Below are 14,777 nucleotides of genomic sequence, written 5' to 3'. Positions count from 1 at the left end.
ACAATTTCCGCATCATCCATTCCGGTAAACGGTAGGTATGTCCAGGTTTTACCTACGAGACACTGGGAACTAACAGGAAAGAAAAAATACGTCATCGGAAGGTACAGCAGTGATTGGTCATCTGTTTTAACCAAACGTTCACCGTTTTTATGCAATCTGTTGAAAGTTATCCTTTAATGATTGGCTGTGGTGCTGTTTGATCGTGGGTACCACGCTTCTGCAATTTTGTCGATATTGACGTTCTTAGGGTGAAGTCGTCAGTGTACGGCCTCTTAGACCTTACTGGTGTGTGCCAGTAAACCCTTCCAAATCTCAGGTATACAGGGCAATGTCATACCGTCATGAGGTGGTACGGGGCCTTCACTTCTATTGGCACGTTAGAAAATAAACGATAAAACCGAACAACAATAATTTGCTAACAAATTTTTGCTAACAAGGTCGATCCTGGACATAAGTGAAACGTTGTGTATCTAAACCTTTACGTTAGTAATTAGCAATTTTACTTCAAACGACGTTAGACCATGCGGATCACTGAGGGAACAGCGTCTAGCCTAGAAGAAAAGGACCAAAATTCACTCATCATTAATTAACAATCAAAGCGAGGATCAAAATGCACCAATCAAGAAGGACCAGCAGTATATAGTGCAGGGAACGTCAAAGTAACAAAATCGTGACACAAACGATTAGCCAAGCCATCATTTCAAACTACCACGACTGACACCTTTCACGACACTATTACTGGTGGAGGACAGAAAACTAAAAACAAAATGCTAGGGGCGAGAAAAAACAAAAATGTAGCTCAACCTATACACGTTTTGTGTATGTAACAATAGTGACTGATGCTTTTGAAATTTTGCTTATAAAAAATGTGTGGACTTAAACACACTAGCTTTTTATGAGGTATACTGAATGTAGCATTTGGCTCGAGGTCCAAAATTATACCCATTGTGACAAGTATATGTCAAATCGTACAGAAAGAGTACCTTTTGAATATGCGATATGTACAATGAACAAGGCACATACTAAATGTATGTTAAATTTGTTTTAAGGGATGACAGTGAAAAGTACGAGTAAATCCTCTAACTCAGACCGTCTTCCTCGGGAAGTTGCAAGCGTTGTCGGTCGCGAAGAAGATATACAGCGAGTCATGGAAGCCGTCCAAAATGAAACGCTCGACGTTGTTCTGATCACTGGTGGACCAGGATTCGGAAAGACAACTGTGGCAAACAAAGTGGCACATGAACTAGTGAAACCCGAGTATGAAAAGTCAGTGCATTTTTGTCACCTGAGATCGAAGACAACTATTAATGATGTAGCAACGTCTATGGTTCTTTCCTGCAGTGAGAATCTCGCACAACCGCCTGAGGCTCCACGTCTCTGGCTTCTAAACTGGTGTAAGCAACCGCTAAAGAACGTCATTTTTGTTCTTGATGATGCAGATCAAATCCTCGACGCTGCGGATGACCGCGACGCGTTTTCAAATTTCTTGCGTGAAATGAGCACATATTCAAAGCAAAATGTAACTTTTATTGTAACTTCACGACAGAGGTTTGATATTCCTGATATGAATGTGAAGAATATCAGATTGGGGCCATTATCATCAGATGCGGCAGGGCAAATGCTAATTTCTCGAGTTGCCAAACCAGAAATTCGGCAGCAACTTATCAAGGTAGACAAATTGGCTGAACTGTGCAGTAACGTTCCTCTAGCCCTTTGTATTGTTGGCCCTCTGCTTTCCGAAGAGGACTACACGGAAGACACGTTAATCGAATGTCTTCAGCAAGAGCCCTCGGCCGTTCTACAAAAGGACCGAAGATCTACCGATCAAACTTCAGTGGAAAGATCAGTCATGAGGTCCTTCGAGGTTTTGCAGCAAAGTGAACAACAAGCACTTATTCAACTTTGTTCTTTTCCCGGGTCATTTGATGTCGAAGCAGCCGAATCTGTAATTGCAGCACGTTCATTGACAAAAGCCCAATCCATCTCAGTCTTGCGAGAGTTGACGAACAGATCCCTTGTTGAGGAGATAAGCTCACACAGATATCAAATCCACCAACTTATTCGACAAATATTCCTAGAGAAAGCTGGCAAGGAAAGTGAGTTTTTAAATCCGTTAGCTCTTGGAAATAAACTGGCTCGTGCTTACTTTATTTCTAGTCTTGCGAAGAATGCTCATGAGTACTGGGGACTCAATACCAGCAAACAAGCTATTGTATGCTTTAATGAAGACAGAGTCAACTTTGAATTTTTCCTTCAAGATTTTGTCCACCAAATGACCGCTAACTCGGATCCAGAGGATGAGGATCAGAAAACGAAGAACTTGCTTCTTGACAATCTGCTGCAGAACTGCATGTATTTAGAGAAGTGTGTCCTTTCAAGTTTCTACAGAAAATTCCTAGAAAACTGCCTAAACTTCATGGAATCAAGCGGTCATGACCAACCCATTCCCACAGTGGAACTTTTGTGTCTCCTTGGACATGAAAATAGGAAAATTGCCGTTAAGTACGACGAGTGTATGACCAAGGCCGAGATGATTTATACAAAGAATCACAGCAAATTTAATGAAAACCCAGTATCAAAAGTGTTCTTTCTGAACAGTGATGCCCGATACCTATCAGAGAAAAGAAAGAATGAGATGCAACAAAAAAAAACACAGCAGTCGCTAAAAGTATGCGAAGAACAATTGAGTGATCACCCAGAGAAGGCCGCCACTTTTCTCTATGCAGGAAGGTACGCAAATCGCCGCAAAGATTTTCGGGAGGCGATGAATAAATTCGAAGGGGCGCTGGATCTTTTCAGCAAACAGCTTGGGGAACATCCCATGACTGCTGAGTGTCTTAAGAACATTGCAGATTTCTACCTTGGTCTTCAGCAACGTGGAATCACGGTAGCTGAGATTATAGGCTTGTCGGCGGACTCTGAGGCTAGAGTCGAGTTGAACAGATCACATGAATATTATACAAAGGCACTGACGTTGATGGAGAAACTTGGGATGGATGATAACAAGGAAATAGTCCTTACGCTCAAGAACTTCGCAATTTGCCAAAAGAGAAGAGGTGACTTAAAGGGGGCAGCAGATTCACTTGAAAGAGCCGAGAATATAATAGCAAAGGCGAAATTACAGGAAGATCATATGTGGAATATCATGCTTAAAATTCAGTGGGCGTTTCTCCACAAGGAAGAGCACAATAGAGGAAAAGAAGGATGTGAAGAGAAAGCCATAGTTTCGATGAAAGAAGGACTCGAAATGGCGAAGAGACTTGGAAAGTCAATATCTGACCTGAACAACAAAGATGAGGTCTGGGCATTTATAAATTGCTATCCCGAGGAATTTCCAGAAAACCGCTTTCCTCGAAAGAGTACTAAAAAAGCAGCAGCGTATCCATACAAAGACAGCTGAGCAACATTTCCTTCGTTTCCTCTCTAGAAGTAAAAGTTTTCACGAGTCTAATCAAGCTGAAACATCGTAGGAACGTTCAGTATCAGAGGGAAAAAACAGCTGTTATGCTGTCTTTATCAGTGAACGTTTGTGATTTGCTCTTTTTTATGAGACGTAGATGTTTTGGAACTTTGTTCGGTGGCCTGGTTTGTCTTATTGTACACCATCAATTGGTCAACGAGACAATTCGAGGAACAATCATTTCTTTTGTTTCTAACGCAGGGATACTGAAACAGTTCTTAAGGACGGTGCCTCCTTTTGCTTTACTGCCCATACATTCCGCGCATCGAAGGATGGGCTGAGAAATTCGGGTTTCTAAGTACAATGCCTTCTAATACAAAGGTATTTTGCGCAGTTTATGACTACCCGGGAAAAGTAAATCTTAACAAGGGCCATTGCAATGCAAAAAGAAATTAATGGTTAACCACGGATTTTTCAGAGTAATAAGCTTTCGCCTGATTGGGATTGATACTCTATACATTGTTCTATATACGTGTTTAAAGAGTTATTGTTGGTTATTATCTCTGAAATATGGTTACCCCCTAAAATTTTCTTTTTGGATTCAAGTAGGCCTTGCTAAGATTTGCTTTTCCCGCATAGTGGGAAACTGCACAAAATACCAAAATATTAGAAGACACCGCGTCCCTGACAGCTGCAGTTGTTCACACGGGTGATCTCACACAAACGAGCTTTTGCTCAGTCATTTAAATCGTAGGGGAAATAAAGAAGAACCGAACTGTACATATTCTAAACGAGACGATGCGTCATTTCCTGTTCCCCTAACACAGTGGAACCCCGCTTTACGGACACAACCTTATTGTGGACAGTTGTGTTTGTCCCGACGCAAGGCTCGATCATATTTATCTCTTACATTCACCCACTTAATACGGACGCTGGTTAATGCGGACAATGGACACTTTTCTGTGACCTGAGTGGCACGCTCTGATACAAAGTTAACTCTGCTTTATGGACACCGGTTATCTGCACACTGTATAAATTGTAAATAGTCAGTCTGTCTGGCTGAGCCAAAGACTGAAAATGTCAGTACAGAACAAAGTCACAGACTATTTCAAATCATTACGTTGTCAGTCGCGTTTAAAGCACTGAGAGAACATTAATTTTAGTGTGAGACTATTTGAATGGGCGTGAGGTTTCTTCCGTTTGAACTTAAGTTACAGTTAATACATGAAGTATCATTCTTTTCCTTTTAAATTGTATGCTTTAGTCTCTGTATCGATAAAACATATGTCCGTCACGTTTATTGTGAGAGCCTGCTTAATACGGATACTCGGATAACACGGACAGATTTGCGTGTCCTTTTGGCGTCCGTCTCAGTAATTGACACGAGACCAGTTTCGCTGACTCTTTTGTATTCCTGTTAACTGCAAATTTGTAATTTACTGGTAATTTTAACTAATTTGAATTGACGTCTAAGGCAAAAGTGTTTGAAATTAGTGTAGCTCAAGGCTATTGTCGCCTCTCAGGCTACTACCCCCCCCCCCCCCCCTAATGCCTTTTTGTAAGGTAGCTTTAAGTACTTCGTGGTTATATGTAACCAATTTGGAATAAATATAATGACCATTAAAAATATATGGCTAACTTTGTCAGTGTCACACAACATTAAAAATCCTGGGAAATACAAGAGCAAAACCTCTACTAGACCTGACATTTTGCGCAAAACTCTAAAGAAAAAAATTGAAGAAAGGCCCAGTTTTGACTTGTAGCGAAAATCTGGCATAGATTTATAAAAAACCAACACATTTATGCGGTTTCCATTGACCACACCTGTTACGAAACAATTTTGCTTATTATATTTTGCAAACAAGGTAATATTATTAGTTGCCAAATAACAGACAATCCCATACAATTAAATGGTTTCAGGATACTTTTAGCAAGTCCCAAAGGAACACCCTCGTCCTCACCCTCTTCTTCCTCATCTTGAAGGGGAGCCTGGTATTGAGTGCCATAGTGTAAATTGTGTACTACTAAACCTGTATCAATGTGTGAGGTGGGGTCGCCTTTAGATGCAGACGGCACAACTTTCTCACTAAAAATAAAGGATCCCTAATCCATATCCCTGAATTGATTTTTACTAAAACAGTCGGTAGGGGTCCAATTTGTGTCTTTCCTGCATGCATGATTACATTATCATGGTGGATGAAACGGATTGTCTAGCTCGTGGACAGGCTCAATATTGCGGCGGAACTAAGTTCTGTATCTAGAAACGGGGAAGAGAAGCAGAGAATAGGACGCGTCCTCGAAGCCTATGAGGAGAGAGTGCAGCGCGGAGGGTTGCAGAGGGGAATGAAGCTATCTTTCTCCCCTTCCCCGCATCCGCGGTTCCTGCGTCGCGTGTGGGTCTGATCATGGCACCCCTCCTTTTCCCTTTCAAGCGCCTACCGCGCAGACTTGTCTGAAACAGGGGCAAAAAAGAAAAAAAACGGTGTGCAAAGGGGGGTGAAGTGAGTCTTGGGTCAGTCTGCAGAGAATGCCACGTACACGTGCGCGCGTGAGTATAGTTCGCGCACGTTTTGTGTACACACCAAAATTTCCATTGGGTTAAAAACACGAATGTTAAAGGACTAACTTTTTTTCTTAAAAAGAGAGATTTTCCATTTTCTGTCAAACAAGGGGTTGCTTTTCTAACATCGAAGTCAATGATACTGGTCGACCACATCAATTTTTTCCAGATAAATTGTTTAAAAAGTCATGAAGTCTTAGCACGTTTTCTTGATAGTAAAAAAAATTATTTAGGTTCAAAATCGTCGCAGGCAGAACCCCCCCCCCCCTCCTTTACGATCTAGATAGGCCAAGCTTAGCCTGTGTGAAAGCTGACTTTTGTAAGTCAGCCTAGAGATGATTGGGGCGGGCCCCTCCCCAACTCGCGCTATATGCTGTCGCGGCTGACCTATAATAGAGAGCTTCTTCGCAGGCTAGGCCAAGGGAGAATTTAGCTGCTTAGGTGACGGCTTACAACCACTACCCACAGTCTTTAGAAATGGTTTATTTAAAATAAAACAGTACTAATAGTAAACCACACATGATCATGAACCCCAGGTGGCCCACCCAGCATGCACACAGCTTAACCCGGTTTCTCTGGGATGAAGCAACTGACAGTGGTGCTGGATGGGATGCTAGTCTATTGCAAGGTATCGCCTACATTTTGTTACCATAACGACCTTTATACACCTGGACAGAAAGAAACAATATAAAGCAAAGTTTCTTGTGTGAGAAAATAATGCCATGCCAGTGACCTTCTGAGATTTGAAGTGCAATGTGCTAACCACTACAAGTGCTAAGCCCCCATGAAAAACAGTTTGCATCTATACTTTAACTTACAACTGCATAATCTATAGAAATATTTAAGTGTTCAGGGTTTGGAAGGGGGGAGGTCAGTGAAAGATTTCCCCAGTAAGATAGGGGGTCCTAAAAATTTCCTTTTAGTAAGAGGAACATAAAAAAATAAGAAATTTTTTGAATTTCTCACCCACCCCGTCCCCCTTCCATAAAAAATGAACGGTCCCCTAGATATGTGTTCAAAGTATTAGTTTGCCTTTTAATACGTGAAAATGTTATTCCGGAAAAATATGACATCATTTTAAGCTTATAGCGAAACAGTAAAATCGTAAGCAAGACGGTATGAAACAAATGAATGAACCAGAAAACCTGATGAATATTAGATGATGAATAGCATGTTGGTTTTCTGAAGTTGCATGTGTGCTATTTCTCTTCCTTTGCTCTGAATTTGTTATTATTGTTTCGCCAGGAGCTCATGGCTCCTGTGTTTCGCAGATGTTCACAAATTTCCACTGCGACTGTCATGTCGGCTGTCGATTTCGTCAGTTACGTAATTTAGTTGTTTTGGAAATATAGAACTCCACAACAAAAAAATGCTTCAATATAGCACCAAATAGACAAATATTGTGTGTGGCAAAATCGAAAAGATTCGAAATGTTTTTTTCGCTACAGGATGCCATTTTGAATTTGATCACGATTTCATTACAGCGCGTTACAAAGCCAAGAGAAAACAGCCAATGGTAGAATTGTATTTCCAAATGACCTAAATATGATTGGCTTATTCGGTTCAAGATCGAGTCGAAAACAGTAGTAATTGCCATAGAAACATGTCACATCATCTTCCGAATTTAACCGAAATGTTACCTGAGGGTTAAATTTCAATGTTGTCAATTATATCAATACTACACTGCAGCTTCCAGAATCCTACATTTGCCGCATTCAATCAACTGTAATCTTCGCAACTAAAAAAATATCCTAATGTTTTGGTTGCTAATAATGAAAACAAGAGACAGCGGTGCCTGTTACGTTTGCCCAGTTTCCTAAAGTTAAATTTTCTCCAGCAGAAACTTGTTGGGTGGTTGATTGTCTGGTAGCGCGAGTCTATGACTCATCTGCATTGCAATGTCCTTCAATTCTTTCGCTTTCTCCATCTCTCCTTTCTTTTTGCACCAGAAGGCCATTTGGGTTCTTACGTAGATCTTCCACTTGTGGTCGGCTTCCAATTCACGTTCTGCAATGTACAAAGACTTTTCAAACAATTCCATTGCTTCTTCCCAGCTGTCTTGGAATTGATAGCAGATTCCAAGGTTCGCAAGAGTTAGAATGCACTCTTTGCGGTCTTTCATGCCAAGACGTTCCATCATTTCAAGTGATTCCCTGTAGTGTGTGATAGACTTCTGTCGATCGTCTTCTAGCCCCAAACTTCTCTCACCATTGAAAAGGTAAAAATCTGCAAGATCCTTAAGAATCAAAGCGGTCATAATGTGGTTGCCAAGGCTTTCCTGAAAAAGCTTCAATGCATCACTGAACTTCCGTTCTGCCTCGTCACGTTCATTGCGACGGTTGGCTTCTCGTGCAATATGAAGCAAAGTTCCCGCTTTTCGTACATAATCTGTAGGCATCTGTTGCTCACAAACCTCCAAAGCAACATCCAGTAGTTCTTTTGCGTCACTGAGTTTTCCTTCTTCAGCGAGAAATTGCGCATAGTTGTTAAGGAAAAGAGCTTTTGAGCTCTTTTCTTTGTCTAATTCTCTAGAATTTTGAGAAAACTCTTTGAAAGCGTCCTCAAGGTACTTCTTGTACTTCTCTCGATTTCCTACTTTTCTGCTTTGGTGGCCAAGTAGACACAGAAGCTCCACTTGGCTGACGTGTTCGCCAAGTGTGAGCGAAATACGAAGCAATTCCTCGAGGAGCTGTTCGTAAACACTTGGGCGAAGAAACATTGCTAAATAAACACATTTCTGGGATAATCGTCCAAATAACTTGGTTTCTGGCAAACTCATCCCGTAGCTAGGTACTCGTTGTTTCAATCCACTAACGTAGACGTGAAGGAAATGCTCAAGGTTAGTTCTGTCTTCATTAAAGGATTCAAGGGACTCTTTGCACATGTCTTTACTCCAATGCTTGTCAGCATTGTGAACAAGGCGTGACATGAAGTGAATACAAGCTAATTCAGCTCCTTGATCTAAATCTTCTGGGTACCTCTCTCGACCAATCTTCTTTGCGTATGCTTTAATAAGAGGATGGATTTCATATCTGTGTGGGGCTGGCTGGAGAACGAGCGATCGATTCTTTAGTGAACGAAGTTTGGATATTGCCTGACTGTTAGACGTTATGCATGGTTTCATCGCAGCCTCCGCGGCATCATCATTGAACGGACCAGGGATAACAGAAATACAAACCAGAGCTTCTTGTTCAGATTTGCTCAGAAAGTCAAAAGACACTTTGATTGCTCTTTCCACAGAATTTTGATCACTCTCGTCATCTCGAAGAACTTCTAGCGGATTTTCCTGAAGACTTTGAATCAATTTGTCTTCGGTGTAGTCTACGAGCAATGAGCCAACGATACAAAGCGCCAGGGGTGAATAGCCACATAGCTTAGCCAATGCCTCTGTTTTTCTGAGCTTCAGTTGAATATCATGGTCAGGAACTTTAGAAAAAATGACTTTCTTTGCATCTTCAGGGGATAACGATTTCAATCTTACTTCTTTTATCTCCAAGCTACGGTCTTTAATTGTCTTTCGTGAAGTGATGATAAAATTTACGTGAAGTCCCGACTGCACCCTCATGCGACTTAGCATCCTTACAAAGTGTGTACAGTCCGGTGTCTCAAGGACATCGTCTGCATTATCCAGAACGAATGTCACACGTTGTTTTTGTTGCTTGCTCCAGTTAAGAAGCCAGTGCTCGGGATTCTCTGGCGGCTGGGAATGGTTATTACTGCAGACAAGAATCATGGAATTGGCTACATTTGCTACCGTTGTCTTGGATCTGAGATCACAAAATAGAACTGCCGTTTTGCATTCTCTGTTGGCAGCTAGTTCATGGCACACTTTAGTAGCCACAACTGTCTTTCCAATTCCCGGACCACCAGTTATTACAACAGCGGGAACTTGTCCTGTTTGGATGATTTCAGTTACTTCTTGTATGTCTTGTTGACGTCCAAAAACACCTGAAACCTCATCTGGAAGACAATTTCTAGGTTCGTGATTTGTTACCTCTGGAATAGATTGCTGAATACTTGACAACTGGCCTTTAATGTCTTGAACATCTTGTTCTAAGCTCTCCACTCGAGTTTCAAAGTAAAGTTTCCATTTCTTGACTTCTTCGTCCACTCGACGTTGGCTGTCGTGATCGATGGGTTCAGTCTTTAGGCGCTCTATTTCCGCTGGATCAAAACCTAAGGCCACCAACGAAGAAGAAATCTTGTTCCATTTGTCTTGAAACTCATCGTTCGAAATGCGTATGGAACTACGATGACACAGTTCATTTCGGAAGCACTTGATTCTGACGATGTTCGCTTCAGGAGTGGTATCACTGTCAGCCGGCATGTCGTGCCATCCAGTCGGCGAAGGCGCCGACAAATTGCAAAAATGGCGAAGCAGAAAATGTAAAAGAATGATATCAAATGTTTCGGTGTTTGGTGGCCCACCTGAAGAAGGAAAAAGCTTTTCCCTTTGGTCTTCGAATAAATTTAGGGTTCGAAGCCTTCCGACATTGCTTGTCAGCACAGCTTGCAATGCTCTAGGCGAATGAAAAGAGTGTAAATACTCTCTCAACACGTGTGTTCCTCCATTTATCAGCAGTCTTGCTAGTCTTGTGAAGTTCGTCGTTTCTTCTGACGCTGCTAGAATGGAAGACATTCTTTTTATGACTGCCGAACGGTTGTACCGCAAGACTGGTTAAAAAGAATTATTCTGTCAGATGCATAGGAAAGACAAGCCATTGTTTGTACGTACACTATGTCTGCTAACGGAATTTGCATATATTAAATTTTTTTCAAAACCAATCACTATTATGTTACTTATTGTCCTTTATTTGACAGTTTTGACCTTACGTAGCTGGATATCTAGACAGCTGAATTAAGACCCTTCCACGGTGTTTTCAACTTTTGATAAGGACCAGTTAGCGGATATCCGTCGATACCACTGGAAAGAACGCCATACAATTAGTAAACTTACCAAGAATGAAAGTGATATGTCAGAAGCGAGCGATCATATAGCTCTGCAAAGTCAGGAAATATTACAGACGTTTGTATGATGCCTGGGGGCACAAACTTGACCCCCACCATACAAACGTCTGTAAATTCTCGCGACTTTGCGAATGCATATCCTCGTTAGTTTTCAACATATCACTCTCAAACTTGGCAACTTTATTGATTTTAAGGCCTTCTCTCCAGCAGTGTTGATGGATTTTCGTTAACTGGTTCATGTCAAAAGTTTAAAAAAACAGTGCAAGGGTCTAATAAGACAAAGGAGGGCTGCAACATTCTTAGCTTCAAACTGTAATCAGAAGAATACTAGAAGTCGAAACAATAAACGGTGGAATTAGTGCTTGGGCGAGTGCCACATTCAATCATAGATAAAACCTGTCACGCATTGTAGGCTGTCTGTAAGTTAATCCAACCGACTCAACATGATGATGTACTTTGGCACAGGAGGACTGGAACGTCTTCCCCTAATGCAATGCGCAGTGGGTTTTAGCATCACGCCACGTTTTCATTCGAGAGTTGAATTATGACACATTTTGATGGTGGTTTTTTTCTTCCAATTTTTGACGCTTTGAACTCGTGAAAGATAAGATACTTTTTATTATGGTATATTCGTTATAGCTATATTTGAAGGCAAAAAGCTGTGGAATTGCTTGAAAAATTCCACCTTGCTTTGGCGAAAAACAAAGCTTTGGCGACTTACTTATTCTCATGAATGAAAACCCGACACAATCCACAGGTTAAAAAAAATTAAATGAAATAAAATAAAATGGCATTTCCGCCCTCTAACCACTGGGTCATCTATCCATGATGTATCAGATCTGATGGAAAAAGAAACGAAAGAGTTCTTTTCCGGCTCATCGGCCGGCCCTCCAACACTGGTTCAAATATCTCGTTCAATCCAGTTGAAAGGGTGGGGAAGCAACATGATGAATTGATTTCAGAGGAATGTTTTAAACCTTATGTGGAGTAGTTTATTCAAACCTGATCAAAATACGGGTCGAAACAATATTAATCGGGCATTTTCACATCAGACTTGAAGAAAAGGCAATTTCCAGTCATTTGTCTGAAGTAAAAGAATTTGTCATGACAAGCGCAAACAACGCAGAAGTTAGTATACGTAACAAGCGATATTTTATGTTTATAGAGTGTTGAATTGAGGACTGCGCATGCTTCCCTTATAGTTCTACGTACGAGCTTGCAAGCTCCGTGAAGGAAATTTAGTTTAACGACTGGTCAAAGAAAGATCTTTGCCCTCGGCGTAATTTGAATCGGTTAACACGCAACAGACGCTAAGAAGGGGAAAGCGCGTGCTACAGAAACATGATTTGTCTTGGAGCGGTTTTTAATTGAGTGTGGTAACGTCAATTAAAAGTAATCCTTTTAAGTTTTTAACCACCTCTGCCTTATAACCGATCCGTCAACACGTAAACAACGAAATGAGCCAATCAGAACTAGAGACAGTTTTTGTGTCAAGCGCGGGAAAACGCGTGCGTTTAAGCTCACAGTTTGCTTTCCTTTGAGTTTTTTGACGGTTAAGAAAGGTGGCGCCGGTTAATTTTAACCAATCACAAAGCGTTTTGAGGCAAAACCAAAGCAAATATGAAATAATTTTTCACTATCTATTCCGGAAATCATACAAGTTGGTCGAAGTAAACCGAGAGACATTAAATTTTTTCTCGAACAGTTAAGTAATAGTGTGATCTTTTCAATCATAATTCGATAACAATATTCAATTATAACTTAAAACTATAATATGACACACATCTTAAAGGGACGATGTCACCCCAGGTGCATGCGCGCGTCGAGAGCTAGAGGTGCGTAAAATCGTTGACCCAACTTTTACAAATAACGCCGGAGAGTTCAGGAAGCTGGAGTCATCTGTTTGAATCGCGTTCTGATCACCGGAAAGTTAGCTGAATTTTTAATTAGCAAACTTTCTTTAGTAATTACAGAAGTTGCTTGTTGTGATATTTTTGAAAGCGTTTACAATGGCGCCAAAGGAAAAATTCCCTCGACGAGTTGTTTTTAAATTAGTTTCAACTGGACTCTTCTGCGCATGTGCCCCGGGAGGACTCTTATTATTAAAACCAAAAGCTATTCAAAGGTCGAGACTCTTGCAAAAGGAACATAGCCTTCTTTCGTCGAAATTTTTAGGGGTCACCTTTGAGGAGCTTCCTTCGTGCAGTTTATACATGTATTTTAAATTAAATACGGCATTCTAGAAAAACCCTTCATGTACAACTATAAAAGATTTCTCAGAATAAACATGCTCGCATTAAGTACAACTGATTAATCTTTCTTTTATTTAATTTTTTCCCTTCTAGTAAAAATATAACCTTGTTATAGTGTATTGTAATAATAACTTAAGTTATCCATTTTAAACGACCTAGATAGTGATTTTCATGATGAACATTTCCAAGTTGTAATATTAATTTATTTACATTATTTACCGTTTTATCATAAGATTTATTTACTTACTGATGTGAGGAGCTTATTAAAATCATTTCGTTGTATATAGGTTTTTCAATCGTAGAGAATCATTTCGATTGTGTCGTTAAATCAACGTGTTCGCTTTTCTCGCTCTCCGGTTGAATTTTACGCACGGCGATATCCGCTGGTACAACATCCTTGTGAAATCCCAAATCTATAGAGGGATTTTCTGACAATTTCGTGGGTAAATCTTCGGATTTCACATATACCTCGCTTCCGAAGTATCTGATCGGTTCATCGTAGCGACGCTCGGCCCTTCGTCTAAGCAATGGCAGTAGTAGAGCCACGGAGATTAGCAAACCTCCTACGGAAAGAACAGAAAGTCCTGATATAACAAAAATGTCAATAAACAGGTTGATCTGATGTAGCTCTTTTCTCTCCTCGTGGCTTAGGTGACCATGTCTTTTGGACGTTTTTTGCGGCACCATAAAACCCATAAGAATCGCTATAACACCGATTATTAAAAGAACACAACCAAACGCCACGCCCCAATTGCATCCGTGTGAAGAAGTCGTCCCCCTTGTTTCCCCAGTAGAGCATTCACAACATGTCCCCTTCTGAGGTACTGGTTCATACATTTGGCGGTGGTATCCTCTTATAAGTCCTAATTTTGGGCCGTGGTCCCTATCCGGGTGATAATGGTAGGGTGGTTGTACGCCATTATTGTCATCGTTCGCCTCGTGATGCGACGAATATTTTGAATTTGTTGTGTTGTTTGCAGTGCCGTAGTTGGAATAAAACGCTGCATCGTTGATCGCCGAGCCTTGATTCGAAGTAGAATGAGTTTTCCTCTGTTTAGAAGGCTCCATTTTGAGAATTCCTTCCGGAGCGATCTCGCATGATTAAGATCTTGTTCAATAAGCCGTCTGTTTATGCATAAACTGCATCGTCGCCTTAAAGGTTTATCCGGACCATGAAGAATCTAAGACAATCGGAGACCTTTTTCCGCAGAAGTTGTTGCTGTATCCGCCGTTGAACGAAAGCAAGGTTCATGACACATTCAGTGTTTTGGGCTTTCTCGGAATTATCCTCTTACGTAGATTGTGATCAGCGCCAGTTGAGAAAATATTGGCAAATATATAAGCCGGATCACGACCTTTCTCGATGTTTTTCCTTCCCAACGATTGCCTGTAGATTCGATCAGCCGTTCTGGATGAAGATCGGCTAATTTTAAACCACAAAAAAGGCGCGAGCCATATTCAAACTATAAGAGCAATTCAAACCTTTGTGAATATTTATCCCTGTTCTTTTTAAATTATAATAATGGACAGGAACCTAGATCTCCATAGCGCCATCAAGCCCTTACTGGTATGTACCTGCGCCTGGATGAATAATTCA

At 40.9% G+C, this 14,777-nt stretch overlaps 3 protein-coding genes across 5 annotated transcripts in view; 1 reads left to right on the top strand and 2 right to left on the bottom strand.

Moving 5' to 3' along the window:
* Positions 1 to 5,492, top strand: part of LOC146466932 (uncharacterized) — an 81,416-nt gene extending 75,924 nt beyond the window's left edge. For all 3 annotated transcript variants that reach the window (XM_085126430.1, XM_085126427.1, XM_085126429.1), the window contains exon 3: positions 1,050 to 5,492. In XM_085126430.1, coding sequence (XP_084982556.1) covers positions 1,050 to 3,400 — 2,351 coding nt within the window. In that variant the 3' untranslated portion in view covers positions 3,401 to 5,492. The remainder of the gene's footprint in view (positions 1 to 1,049) is intronic.
* Positions 5,493 to 6,423: 931 nt separating this feature from the next.
* On the bottom strand, positions 6,424 to 11,473 carry LOC146466931 (uncharacterized). Its single transcript, XM_085126439.1, has one exon. The coding sequence runs from the start codon at positions 10,597 to 10,599 to the stop codon at positions 7,783 to 7,785; it is 2,817 nt and encodes a 938-aa protein (XP_084982565.1). The 5' UTR covers positions 10,600 to 11,473; the 3' UTR covers positions 6,424 to 7,782.
* Positions 11,474 to 13,229: 1,756 nt separating this feature from the next.
* LOC146466930 (uncharacterized) lies at positions 13,230 to 14,732 on the bottom strand. The gene has a single exon (XM_085126444.1). It carries the CDS (start codon positions 14,246 to 14,248, stop codon positions 13,487 to 13,489), a length of 762 nt encoding a protein of 253 aa, XP_084982570.1. The 5' UTR covers positions 14,249 to 14,732; the 3' UTR covers positions 13,230 to 13,486.
* Between the last annotated feature and the right edge of the window lie 45 nt (positions 14,733 to 14,777).

The sequence above is a fragment of the Pavona decussata genome, unplaced genomic scaffold, assembly GCF_977016875.1.
Source record: "Pavona decussata unplaced genomic scaffold, jaPavDecu1.1 SCAFFOLD_140, whole genome shotgun sequence".
NCBI classification, from domain to species: Eukaryota; Metazoa; Cnidaria; class Anthozoa; order Scleractinia; family Agariciidae; genus Pavona; species Pavona decussata.
The sequence above is the reverse complement of the archived record's forward strand: the minus strand, read 5'-3'. Positions and strand labels throughout refer to the sequence as shown.

What these genes read in the sequence shown, in the direction of transcription:
- LOC146466930 (XM_085126444.1), bottom strand. Translation starts at nt 14,248, where the DNA reads ATGGAGCCTTCTAAACAGAGGAAAACTCATTCTACTTCGAATCAAGGC.
- LOC146466931 (XM_085126439.1), bottom strand. Translation starts at nt 10,599, where the DNA reads ATGTCTTCCATTCTAGCAGCGTCAGAAGAAACGACGAACTTCACAAGA.